A 14,349-nucleotide genomic window follows, 5' to 3' on the forward strand; every position below is an offset into this window, starting at 1 on the left:
TATGGAATGTGATGTTCATTTACACTAGTCCCATAAATATTATCATTCTGATGTGACTTGAATGCGCCAATAAAGGGATAGTTAAAAAAAAGATTTTCAGAAGAATACTGCTGTTATGTAGGTCAATTCACTGTAAGTGAATGGTAGCCAGACCTTGAAGCTCCAAAAAGCAGATAAATGCAGCATAAGATTAGGCCATAAGACTCCAATTGTTTCACCAATGTCTTCTGAATGGATCCAACTGGTTTTGGGTGAAAACAGACGAAAATATTACTCCTTTTACAACTAACCACTGTAGTTGTATGGATAACTGTATGCTCCCTTAATGTGCTTTTTGCAGCTTGAAATGTCTGGCCACCATTACCTTGCATTAAATTGACCAATAGAGCTGAATTATTCTTCTCAAAATCTTTGTATGGTACTGCAGCTGAAAGAAACTCATTAACATCTGGGATGGCATGAGGGTGAAAAATGATGAGCACCAACAATCAAATAAATTGCCATGGGTTTGATGAACTGTTCCGTAATTTATGCAATTCACAGTACTTGTACTTTTAAGTAAATTGAATATCACTTACTTTAATACTAGTCGTTTTCTCATGAGCTACTTTTACTTGAGTCAGTTTCCATGAAGGTATCTTTACTTTTACTGAAGTATAACAAATGGATAATTTATACAACACTGGTTTATATGTATGGTTTCATTCTACCTAAATTTAATAGGGCAATGCTCACATATTCCTACAAAAGCCTAATGAGGGAGCTAATGCTGAATATTTACAAATGAGGCCAAAGCAGGATCAACCAAACATGTCACCAAGCCACAGGCACACAGCCTTATACTTATATTTATGGGTAAATTGGGACAGTTAAGTTTGATCCCCATTTTATTCATATGTATTTCCTTAAATGGCAAAACATCGAGAGATTTTAGGTTGATGATTGTAACAAAGGTTTGGGTTGGCCAGACAAAGGAGGAAGCGGGAACTGGTTTCCGCAGTTCACGTGAGTCTGTTTTATTAAAACATAACCAACAATTTCTGTACAGCTTCACTCAAAACACAAGAGGGACAAAGGAGGGGCCTGGGTAGCTCAGTGAGTATTGATGCTGACTACCATGCCTGGAGCTGTGAGTTCGAATCCAGGGTGTGCTGAGTGACTCCAGCCAGGTCTCCTAAGCAACCAAATTGGCCCGGTTTCTAGTGAGGGTAGAGTCATGGGATAACTTCCTCGTGGTCGTGATTAGCGGTTCTCGCTCTCAATAGGGCGTGGTAAGTCGTGGTGGGTAGTATGAGCCTCCACAAGCTCTGCGGTGTCAAGTCTCTGTGGTGTCATGCACAGTGAACCACGTGATTGACTGTCTCAGAAACGGAGGCAACTGAGACTTGTACTCCACCACCTGGATTGAGGTGAGTAACCGCACCACCACGAGGACCTACTAAGTAGTGGGAATTGGGTTTTCCAAATTGGGAGAAGAGGGGATAAAAAAAAGTCAATATAAAGGACGAACAAATCTAAATACATTTTTGTGGTTATCAATATTATGCCACAAATGCTGCCAGTTGAGCTTAACTTGTATTGATCCCAGAACATTCATTTAATATTCAAGACTATACACTGTTGCAAGCAAAATGATCCTATATTCAAATACTGATCTGTGTTTATCTTTTTCAAAAGATTTTCCTTCCTGATTTACATTGATACACACTGATTTAGTATTTTAAAACTGGTTAATCTTAATGAATATTTTAAGGAGAATTAAAAAATATATATATATTTGACTTGATTTAACAAGTAAATATTTAAATGTTTTTGTAAGCCTGTTACAAACAAGACAAATACTTGCAATAAACCCACAGTGTCCCACTTTGACGATACAAGTGTCCCACTTTACCAGTACTGTCTGAAAAAATCTGGGATTTGGTCAAAAGAGGGTCTTCAAAGTTTCTTCATCTTACTGCTGTAAGTAATTCTTCATTTTTGCTTTTGACTAACATTGGAGACATCCTTAGTTTTCAATCAAGCTATAATGTCAGGTTGTATGGAATTTGGATTGCAAGTGCCAGGAAAAGTAAAATTTCCAAAAGTGTCCCACTTTGCCCATATTTATCCAGCTAAATACCAGCACTCTTGGAATGCAGCTTGTCCAATCATATTAGAGGACCGTCCGGAATGAAGTGTTGTATTAATGAGAATTCCATTACAACACAGTAAAGGTTTTTTGAGCCAGAACTTTTGCATCTTCTTTTACACATTGACTGATAAGAGAGAAGAGAAGAGGGGGGTTGACATCGTTGCATTGCTGAGGGAGGGGGAAATAAAAAAAAAATAAACAAGGTCAGGAAAGACATATAGGTAACAGATGGAAAATCAAGCAAGTTTTCAATGCAGTCTCCCCAACAACCCTCCTGTTGTGAACTGTGGGCGGGCTATTAGGGGTTATACATCCTTGAATGAGTTTCCCTCAGGAGCAGAAGAACTTCAAAAGCTGAGCGGAAAATTTGTGAAGAGGAACGGCAGCATGTCCAATTAAACACACTCGCCTCGTTCAGGGAGCTTTTCACCAACACTGCCTTCACAGCTATGCAAAATGGTCCCATTCGCTCACTCACATCCACAGACACAAACACAGATAGCCAGATGGACACAGATGCCTATAGATGAGGCAGACAGCCACATAGACACTTAGAATACCTGATTCATAAAAGGAATTCTGCAAATCAGGTGAAGGTGCAAACATAACAATTTGCGAGGTGAAATTTTCAGTTTTTGCGGGCTTAGATCTGAGTAGACTACGTGATTTGGCATACTGTGCTTGGACTTTCCAGCCTCACTACATCATTGCAGTTCAGACACCCTTAATCAGCGCTTTAAAGGGCGCCTATTATGCCCCTTTTCACAAGATGTAATTTAAATATTTGGTGTCCCCAGAATGTGTCTGTGAAGTTTCAGCTCAAAATACTTTACAGATCATTTATTATACCATGTTGAAAATGCCAATGTGGAGCGGAGGGGGGCAGGGCCGGGCTGGAATGTCGCACGGCCAGTCCCCAATCAGCCTGATGGGGCGCGTGAGGGATAAAGGCGGCAGGTGATGACGGTTCGAGAGAGAGAGAGAATCACGGGCATGTCCGTCATATGTGTGTGTTTATGGTTGTGCTTTTTGTTTTGAGTTTAATTAAAACATTATTTATATTGACAAGCCGGTTCTCGCCTCCTCCTTCCCATTGAATCCCCCTACATTGGTGCCGAAACCAGGGAAGGAGGAGGGATGCCCGTCGCAGAGTCCTCGACACTGCAGTCCACCCGGGGAGCACCACTGCCTCTGCCGGGTGACGGAGTAGCCCGACCGCCCGGACGTGGGGAATGGCCGTCGTCCGCGGGGTGAGTGGGGACTGGATTCCCCGACCGCCTGGAGCAATGGAGCCGCTGCCAGGGGCGGAGGAGTGCCCTGCTGTACCCAAGAAACGCGGAGGGGTCGAGGGAAGACCGCCGTCCGCGAGGGGAGGAGGGAAGTAACTCCCCGATCGCCTGGAGCGGTAGGGCTGCTGCCAGGGGCGGAGGAATGTCCCCATGTGCCGCCAGAAAAGCGGAGGGGCGTTCTGTCCAGTGGGGGTCGGAGGTTTGACTCCGGTCCGCCCGGGGAGGAGCGGCTGTCGTCCGCCGAAGAGTGTGGAGGAGTGCTCGAGGACCACGCGACGGCACATTAGAGAACCGGTGAGTGAGCTTCTTCTCTCTCTCCTCTCTCTCTCTCTCTCTGTCACACCATGTTGGCCTTTTCCCTCGCCTATTTAGTTTTTTTGTTGTTGTTGTTTTTCCCCTCCTGTCTCCTCCCAGGTTGAGGAAGGCGGGGATGACCTGACGGGGCGCAAAGCACGCCCCTCCCCAGGGAAAGAGGGGAGGGTGGTCATGCTGGTGGCACCCTGGCCTGAGGTAACGCCGGAGGAGTGTGGAGTGTAGGGGGGCAGGGTCGGGCTGGAATGTTGCACGCCCGGTCCCCAATCAGCCTGATGGGGCGCGCGAGGGATAAAGGCGGCCCCTGACGATGGTTTGAGAGAGAGAGAGAATTACGGGCATGTCCGTCATGTGTGTGTTTATGTTTGTGCTTTTTGTTTTGAGTTTAATTAAAACATTATTTATATTGACAAGCCGGTTCTCGCCGCTTCCTTCTCATTGAACCCCCCCTACAGCCAATTTTTGGGTGGGAATAAAAAGGAGCTGTTTTTGTGTGTGTGTGTATTTAAATGCAAATGAGCTGGTGCGCCCCGCCCCATATCCAGAATAGGGCGGAGTTTTGACATCTCTGCTTTGGATAACTAGATATAATAAGCAATATGACTGACATCGAAAATAGTGGTGTTCAGCCCTATATGTTTGAACCGGAGTCAGACACTGATGAGGGAGAGACTCCGTCAGAAGTAACAACTTTGAGAGAGAACCAGGAAGTTTACGAATGGTTATTTGATTCCAAATTTATTTATTTGTTGTAGAGTTTTTTTCAGCAGTTTTGCAACATTGGATGAGCAACACACACACACACACAAATACTGTTACAACGTTTGCTATGCGCTATAATGAAACAACAACACACACAAACAAACATGTCCGTCGGCAGTGTCTATCAATCTCTTTTAAATGAAATTTAAATCACCACCTGTGCCTGCTTTATGTGGCCGGTAATAGTGTTGTTAACTGCGGCAAGCAAATAGCACTAAATATTCTCATAAAGCACAATCTAAAATGACACTTATTTACATGGAAAGAATCCATGTTTGTGTACAAAGAATGACAATTACTTGATTTAAATGCATATGGTGCAAGGTTAGCATCTGGTTGAACTGTTTTGAGGATGATTACTGAATAAGACGGCAGTTTTTGCACTTTCCTGCGAATTACTGTTCAGAAATGCGGCAACGCTGTTTAGTGAATTCACCCCTTTTGTTTGTGCATTTCTTTTTAACGTTAAGCATATCGTGTGAGGTTGTGCGCGCAACACAAAAGTGGTCTCTAATTCACTTGCATGTAGAAAGTTATGGCTCAGTGAACTGAAAAAGTTAAATCCTTCAGGATAAGACTAGTTGGGAGAAAAACAAATAAAAAAGAATGAAAGAAAAGTTAGGCTAAAAGAGACGGGTGTTCATTAAAGATAAAAAGCAAAGGGGTTTAATGTTCTCTAAACTCTCGTGGTGGGGAGGTTATTTCTGAATTTGCCCGTGAATCTTTTGAGCCAATTAAGGAATAGCTCACCCAAAAATAAAACTCCTGTCATTATTTACTGCACAATGAGGACATCACATCATTAATTCCTGCATAATTCTCTGTAAAGCTGCTTTGAAAAGTGCTATACATAATAAAATGGCTTGACTTGATTTACTCACGTCAATCACATATTAGTGAAGATGGCAAGGTGTATAGCGGTTTTCAAAGCGCTTTACACTGTGAACTCATTCACCCATTCACACACACATACCAATGATGGAAGAACTGCCATGCAAGGCACTAGCCTGCCATTGGGAGCAACTTGTGGTTCAGTGTCTTGCCCAAGGACACTTGTGTGGAGTCATGTTGGCTAGGAATCGAACCGCCAACCCTACGATTAGTGACCAACCCACTCTACCACCTGAGGCACAGCCGCTTAAAGGTTAAAACATGGTTATCTTTTACTCACTCTTTTTCAATGGCAACAGCCTCTTAGTAAGCAAAGACCACAATGTGCTTGTGCGTGTATGTTTTAAGTTTGATCATAAATGTTTTCAGATCACTGCTCAATATCACCGGTAACTAGCTCTGACTCGAGCAGCACGTGGTAGGGGTGTGTGTATCCACTGTCAGCTCGCATTCAGATCTGCCTCCGTTCCGCTATTCGGGCCTGGGTAGCTCAGTGTGTACTGAAGCTGACTACTACCCCTGGAGTCATGAGTTCGAATCCAGGGTGTGCTAAGTGACTCCAGCCAGGTCTCCCAAGCAACCAAATTGGCCAGGTTGCTAGGGAGGGTAGAGTCACATGAGGTAACCTCCTCGTGGTCATGATGATTGGTTCTTGCTCTTAATGGGGCACGTGCTAAGTTGTGAGTGGATCGTGGAGAATAGCATGAGTCTCCACATGCTGTGAGTATCTGCAGTGTCATGCACAGTGAACCATGTGATTGAGTGTCTCAGAAGCAGAGGCAACTGGGACTTGTCCTCCGCCACCTGGATTGAGGTGAGTAACCGCACCACCATGAGGACCTAGTAAGTAGTAGGAATTGGGCATGTCAAATTTGGGAGAAAATGGGATAACTTTTATATAATAAAATAAATAAATAAAAAACAAATGGATAAACTCAAATCCCCTCCCAAAAATGTCTTGTTCAATAAGCTGTTTTACTCGGAAATACATTACAATACGGAAGTTAAATCGGTCACAACATCCGTTTCGTGCCGACTTTAAATTTAAAAAAGTCTGTTCATCATAAAGTACAAAGAGATCGTATTCCTACAAAAGACTTGGTATATGGACTACCTTTATGACACTTTAGTGTGGTTTGTTATGTGCAAAAATTCAGTCATCGGGATATTCTTTAAATGTTCCTTTCATGTTCCATGAAAGAAAGTAAGTCACACTGGTTTGGAGTCGATAAATAATGTCTGATTTTTTATTGTGCATGAACTATTCCTTTAAGGGAGTGTATAACTACTAAGTGTGTGTGTGTGTGTGTGTGTGTGCGCTCACCATAGTGTAGTTATATGCCACCTTATGGAGGTCCAAACAGCCCTGAGCATCTGCAAAGGATTGAATGCCCAGACAGTTGGAGGGATGAAGCTGTTTCATCAGGTAACTGCAGCAGGCCTGCACCACTGCAGATAGCTGCAGAAGACAGGAAGCTGACAACAAACTCTCTATAGTATCTTCTCTTAACTCCAAACGTCCTGCAGAGAGAAAGAGTGTGCGTCTAAGTGGACTCCAAAATGATTCAACAAATTCAATATTACAGGTGCAGTTTGATATTTTTGCACCACTAGTGGCAACAAGCGGAATTGCAAAAATAATGACTACTTTCAAACAGGTGACCCAAATACTCTTCCATTGGTCGAAAAACAGATAGTCTCACCACAAAATTACACCAAATGTTGCTAAATTGGGTGTGGAGGGGTGAGCAAAGACAAAAATGCTCAAAAAATACATAAATAAATAAGATTAACGCATTTCAATTTCATAACAATATTCCATAAAAAAAAAAAAGAAAGTTCAAAATCCAACGTTCAAACGTTTACGGCATAAAAAGGTCACTTTTATGTTTATTTCTCTCTAACAAATTCTTATCTGCAACTTCTGTCCCATAAAAAGTGGTGGCGTGTGGACTAAAGCACATCACTGGTAATCAGAAGGTTGCTGGTTCGATCCCCACAGCCACCATCATTGTGTCCTTGAGCAAGACACTTAATCCAAGTTGCTCAGGGGGAATTGTCCCTGTAATAAGTGCACTGTAAGTCGCTTTGGATAAAAGCGTCTGCCAAATGCATAAATGTAAATGTAAAAACACATACCTGTGTAGGCATACTGAACTAAGACCCATAAAGCATCTGGGTCCACACCCTCCAGTTTGACCTCCTCTTGTTTTGCCTCTCGGACATCACTGGTAAACATGGCCGCAAAGTAATCAGACACTGATGAGAGAACCAGTCTAAAAACGAGAGAGAGTGAGAGAGAGACTTAAATTTTATGTTATCTCACTGAGTGCCCACATGTTCTCTTTTTAAAAAATATATTTTTTATATATCTTCTGGATCACTGAATAGACAGGGTTAGGATTATTGTGTGCTAAAGGTAAAGCATGACAGAAAGCTGGAAAATCGGAAAAAAGAAAAAATAGAGCGAGACTCACAACACAAACAGAGAATGAGAGAAATCACAGTAAGAGACGGGATTTGTGGATCTGTGAACTGAAGCACGGCAAATTTGAGGATATCCTATTTAAATCCAGCTCCAAAGATATTCACACACACACACACACAAACACACTTTCAAAGCTTGCGGTTTTAAATCTATTAGACTTATAGGGAAAAAAAGGTAATTGTTGTAGCAAAGAATACAGTCTGAGTGTGTGTGTCTGAGTTGTGCCAACTTGAAAGAAAAACAAAGTTTGTGAGATTTGTTTTTGTTAACTTTTTTATTAAGTTACCAAGTGATTTGTGAAGTGTGTTGGTTGTGTGTGCCAAGAATAAAGTTTGATAAGTTGTGAGATTTAATTTATTTACATTAAATACCTTATTAGTAGGTACATCAGATTAGAAACAGCAGGACACTAAACCTCATAAACCCAACAAGCATGTAGAAATTAATAAAAAAGGATCCTTAAGAAATGGCAACACTGCTATGATCCCTCAAAGAGATTTTTTGTTTTGATAGTACTGGTGACTGGCAGAAACAAGATCTACCTGAATTCTGCCCACATGCAAGTATTTTTTATACCACTGTGGTGGTAAATTTGCCAAATCAAATCAAATCATCCAAGTAGTATACTACAGTATACTACTTATTTTTATAAGGTATTACTGGTATCTGAAAGAAATGTATAAAAAAAAAAAAAGAGGGGGTGGGGTATGTGTAGAATATTGTAAAGGATGAGATCTTGAAATACATCAAATACATCTTGAATACATAAATTCACACTCAAACACACCTATTTGTTTTTCTAACATGATGGTGTGGACTTTCCATTGACTTGCATTGTTTTCATACTGAGCTAATGATATGTTCTATCCCCTAACCTTCACTCAAAACATTTAGCATTTTTAGATTTTAATAAAAGCATATTTAATATGAAGGGAACATCAGGGCCCTTTCTTCATCAAAACAGAATTTAAGATTTTTAGGATTTAATTTCAGGCCTCCTCCTTTAAACAACGCAAGTGAATGTACTCCATTTTTTGACAGTCCATATGCATGCATATTTAGGGTGCATCAAATAAATCCACACAACTCCAGTCGACAAATAAAGTTCTTCTGAACCCAAATAATTGATTATTTTTAGAAACAAAAGCACAAAGAGAGAGGCAGCGGAGTTCACAGAGTTTTTATTCCCTTTGATGTCCATAATGATATTAATTCCCTGCCACATGCTTCTAGAGTTGGTGGTGTTGAACTTTACTTCAATCTTGTACCTGTATTGGCGTTTGGCTGCTCTGATCGTTTTGGCTGCTCTGATCGGCATAACTGGCTTGTTTATACTCCTCCATGTTCCTAGAATTAAATGCGGGGGTCCGCACAAACAGCGCTATTAATCTATGGTTTCTGGTTGGGGTAGATCCGTATTGTTTTGGTTGGTACAACATCCTCTATGCACTTCCTGATGAAACACTATCAGCGTAGAGCTAGTTATCGTCATCGGAGGTGGACCGGAACATCTCCCAGTTCGCATGATCAAAACAGTCTTGTTACATACAATCTGATTGGTCCGACCAGCACTGGATCGTTCTGAGGGCGGGTGCTTCCCATTTCAGTTTCTGCCTGTAAGCGGGCAGAAGTAGAACGGAAGAGTGGTCTGATTTTCCAAATGGTGGGTGGAGAGGGATTTGTAGCCATCCCGGCCGGGAGAGTAGAATGGTCCAAAACCCGGTCCCCTCGTGTGTTGAAACTGATGTGTTGGTAGTATTTCAGTGATATTGACTTGAGGTTGGCTTTGTTAAAGTCCCCGGTCCCCTGAACACGGCCTCAGGGTGCGCGGTTTCCTGCTTGCTTGTACTCCCATACAGTACCTTGAGTGCCCGGTCTGTGTCGGATTGTGGGGGGATGTACACAGCTGTGATAATGACTGCTGTGAATTCCCTCGGTAGTCAGAATGGTCAACACAGATCAGCAGAGCAGAAAGACTTCCTCTTATCACACCAGAATTGGTTGATCATAAAACATACTGTACACCACCACCTCTGCTTTTTCCTGAGGGGTCGTTCGCTCTATCCTCTTGGTGCACGGATAAACCCGTGGGTTCGATGGCTGAGTTTGGAGTCTCCGCAGACATCCAAGTTTCTGTAAGGCAGATAAGGCAGCAGTCCCTCTTCTCTCATTGGAAAGAGATCCGTGCTCTCAGCTCGCAGAGCTTGTTGTTCAGAGACTTTTGTTCAAACTTGTTGTTCAAACATTTGCCAGTAGAATACTGGGTAGAAGGGATCGATTTGCGCGACTTCTTAGTCTGATGAGAACGCTGACTCTCCTTCCCCTTTTCTGGCTGCTTTTCCGCCACCGGGCTGCCCAGACAAAGGGCTTCACTGTGTTGTTTGTAATCAGCATTGAGGTATATAAAGTCCTGTTTATGGTGTGCTATTGTCAAAAAGTGTTTGTCTATCGTAGACAATAAGGCAGACAACATCTAAGACAAAAGCATAAGAATTGTAGACAAAACAAACAAAAAACTCGCAATGCAGCAGCCACACTCTGCGCCATCTTGAGTCCTCTATATCAGTACACCCCTACGTTCTCTCAAATATTGGAGGGTGTGCAGGGAACATTTAACCCCTGAGGATTTCAGACCATCGAAAGAAACAAAGGGTTGATATCTGAATTCATTGGCTGTGCCCATGCAGTTTTCCCAGTGAACTCAGGTATGTCTGAAAACTTTGTCATTGTCACGCCTCCCTCAGCACTCCGTTCCTCATCACTCGATTTCTAATTCACCGCACCTGCACTCAATTCACGTTTGTGAAGCTTCTCTTCTGTGTGATATCACCTGTACCATTGATGTTTGAAGGATGAGGCCTGAAATTAAATCCTAATAATCTTAAATTCTGTTTTGATGAAGAAAGAAACTCTTTGAAGGCCTAAGGGTGAGTAAATTATCAGCAAATTTTCATTTTTGGGTGAAATACTCCTTTAAGGAAAATGTGTAGGGTTATTTTTTTTGAACAACTTTATTTATTTGTATTGAATATTAATGGAGCAACGTAATTTGTGTGACAAGAAACAATTCCAGATTTATTTGTTATTTTTTTTAAAAGATGGTGAGGGTGACTTTTATCCCACACTTGGTGTAAAAGGCCCCCATATTTGGCGTAAAAGACCCCCAGGGGGGTTATAGTGATATTGTGTAAATATAGGGACAATAATGTAGTTGTAGTACAAAGTTTGTCAATTTGTTCAAAATTATTTTTTGAATAACAATTTAAGATAATGCTTATTCAAAATAACCACTTCAGAAAAGGGTGCACCATTTGTTTACCCAAAATACTATTCTTTCACGTATTGTACAGTTATTATAAACTTTTGATTTAATCACCTTGAACAAAACTGAAAATGACTGATATATTAGTACTATTAGTATTTTGTCACAAAATAAATGTGAGAATTTCAGGGTTTTTCATTAGCTTTATACATTTGCAACATTTAAAAAATTATTAAATATAATATAAAATTACATCAAAATCAAACATTATTACACGCGATGACTTCATGAATCATCACTATTTTGCAGTGCTTAGTGACAAACAGGCATTTAGGAAAGTACCGGGAAGCTTTTGTTGCTATTTAGTGTTTTGGGGAAATTTAAATCAAAAGTGCCTTCAGTCCTAACATAGCTGTACCCTACATTAAATAGTTTTTTATTCTGGAAACCGATGGTTGGTCCATACAATGTAGCTACTTTCAGGTTTTACTATCCTATTTGGTCCCCATAATGTCAGAACACCTAACAGGGTTTGGGGTTAGGTGATAGATCATCACAGATTTCATTAGCCCAAAATGAGTCGCCACCAAGACCAAGTATGTCATGAGTCTCTCAGAGTCTCTATGTGTTCTTGTGCATCATTATAAATGAAACACCAACTAAACCTTCTATCTCTGCAATCAGCAAAACTATGCCATCAACAAAAACATGGAAACAAAACAAAGAGGATGGTAAAATAATGAAGGAGGGGAGAGAGGATGAATGGGCCAGAGAACAATAGAGGAATGCAGTGCCACGGTGCTGCCATATAACCTTACATAACACTTCAATCTAAAGAAAACTTCTTCCACTTTCGTATGTGGGTGTGCATGATTTGTGTGTGTGAGCCTTAATTCTTGATATACTGAAATGTTATAGTGAAAGATGAAAGACCAAACTCTGTGAGCTCGATTTTAAAGGAGACATCTAAAAACAGGATTTTCCTTTGAAATACAAGTGTTGGATGTGCTATGTAAACGTACTTTAACGTTCACAACACAAGATTCCCCATTTCTTAGCCATTTTTGAAAATACTTTTAACCAATTGGTCTAAATGTGACTTTTAATGGATATATTGAGACTGTTCCCCTCATGTTCAATCAGGTTCAATTCCTTACTTTAACTGTAGACAACCAAAAAGTGTAAAAAATAAAAAATCTATATATTATTTTATAATGAACCTAATAAACTGTATAGCCTTATACTGTAATGTAACTACATTTTAACTTTAATGCAAAAAACTTGCATTATGTATGTGGCTAAAGCTTCCAAAAATATGGGCCCATATTTAGTGGGGCCATTATAGTGTATATTTGGTCAAATTAGTTTTCTCTCATTTTCTATGTAGCACGAGTAGTATGCAAAGGCCTGTTTACAAGTGAAAAGATGCGCGGCAACCAAGAGCATGGGTCAAACTGCCTTTTAAAAAGATCTCTCCCCCTGTTAATTTAAGGCAGTTTGTTTTAAGTCCTATTTGTGTGAATCTTCTGATATGTGGGTGTAGTGCTGCTTTTTTAACCTGTGTGCTGGTATTCTGCGTTCCCCGGCGAGAAGTACGACATCACAGAGCTTCCTGGTTCTCAAGTAGGTCTCCATGCGTATGAAGGTGTGTTCAGCATGACTGTGTGCCTGGAAGTGTTCATCTGACACACATGGCTCCATCGACACACATGAGGACAACGTCACACTGCTGTTTGATGTCCTGAAAACACAAATTAACAAATTTTAACTGAACTGGTAAGTATGGCTGAAATGAGAACCTGTTTGATTACAATAGAGTGCAAAAGTGACCACCCACTTTTTCAATTATTGCACTTTTTCTGATTTGCAAATATCAATATAAATACTTAGTAAATAGTACAAATTATGCATGTAAAGGATAAACATGTAACAATATATATGTACTATAATAAATGCAATTTCAAGACATCATATTTCTTGATGGGCTAGGCCTACATGGAGGGTGTAAATTTGTAAGAGCTAAAAGGTGCCGAAAATTATGAAAAACTAACACTTTACAATAAGGTTCCATTTGTTGCTTATTAATTAAGACATTAGGTATCATGAACAAACAATTAACAATAACTTTTTTGAAGAATGAATTAATCTTAGTTCATAGTGCCTATTTTAACAAGTACAACTTTGGATTTAAAAAATATATATGTTTAATAGTTTATGATGAGATTAACATTATCTAAGATTAATAAATGGTATTAAGTATTGTTCATTGTTAGTTCATGTTAACTAATGATGTTTACTAATCTTGACAAATGGAACAATATTGTAAAGTGTTACCCATAACATTAACCGAGTTAGAAGATACACTGCATTAACCACATTAGCTGACAATTTCTATCTTATGTAAGAAAAATGTAGCTGAAATATTTTTTTTATTTTTTATGCATTTGGCAGACGCTTTTATCCAAAGCGACTAACAGTGCACTTATTACAGGGACAATCCCCCCGGAACAACCTGGAGTTAAGTGCCTTGCTCAAGGACACAATGGTGGTGGTCGTGGGGATCAAACCAACAACCTTCCAATTAACAGTTTAGTGCTTTAGCCCACTACACCACCACCACTCCAGAAATATATCCAAATGAATTGGAATTTAATCAAATTGATTCTAATCGAGAGCTTGTGAACAGGAATTGAAAAATGTGTATCAATACCCAGCTCTACTTTCGAGCCACAAATCAAACAACTAGCTTCAAGATGAACTGCAACATTACTTTAAATTGAAGCATGAAAGTAGGCTATAAGTAAATCGAATTAAATTAACAAAAGTACAAGACTGTGTACATCAATTCTTATCTCATGAAGCCTTTTGTGAATAACTACAAGTGTAAAAACAATATTGTGGCAGGGCGGAGGGTGGGGCCGGGTCGTGATTCCGCACACCTGGCCCCTAATTAGGTGGATTAAGCCAGAGAGGGATAATGGCGACTGGAAATGGCAGTGCGACAGAGAGAGAGTTACGGGCAGCTTCCCGGCATGTGTTTGTCTTTTTGTTTAAGTTTATTATTAAACTATTATTTATATTGTCAAGCCAGTTCTCGCCTCCACCTTTCCATTTTACTGTGTTACACTGGTGCTGCAACCCGGGAAGGAGGAGGGATGCACCGTAGTAGAGTCCTCACCACTACCATCCACCAAAACGGAGCAGCCACGGC

General features: G+C 40.5%; 1 protein-coding gene across 1 annotated transcript in view; it reads right to left on the reverse strand.

Moving 5' to 3' along the window:
- The window catches only part of LOC127651755 (kelch-like protein 5), a 48,436-nt gene that overhangs the window by 24,263 nt on the left and 9,824 nt on the right, over nucleotides 1-14,349 (reverse strand). Inside the window, exons 2-4 of the mRNA XM_052137757.1 lie at nucleotides 12,697-12,879; nucleotides 7,528-7,664; nucleotides 6,713-6,909 (exon numbers count right to left, since the gene is read on the reverse strand). Coding sequence (XP_051993717.1) covers nucleotides 6,713-6,909; nucleotides 7,528-7,664; nucleotides 12,697-12,879 — 517 coding nt within the window. The remainder of the gene's footprint in view (nucleotides 1-6,712; nucleotides 6,910-7,527; nucleotides 7,665-12,696; nucleotides 12,880-14,349) is intronic.

The sequence above is a fragment of the Xyrauchen texanus genome, chromosome 11 (assembly GCF_025860055.1).
Source record: "Xyrauchen texanus isolate HMW12.3.18 chromosome 11, RBS_HiC_50CHRs, whole genome shotgun sequence".
In the NCBI taxonomy this organism is placed as follows: domain Eukaryota; kingdom Metazoa; phylum Chordata; class Actinopteri; order Cypriniformes; family Catostomidae; genus Xyrauchen; species Xyrauchen texanus.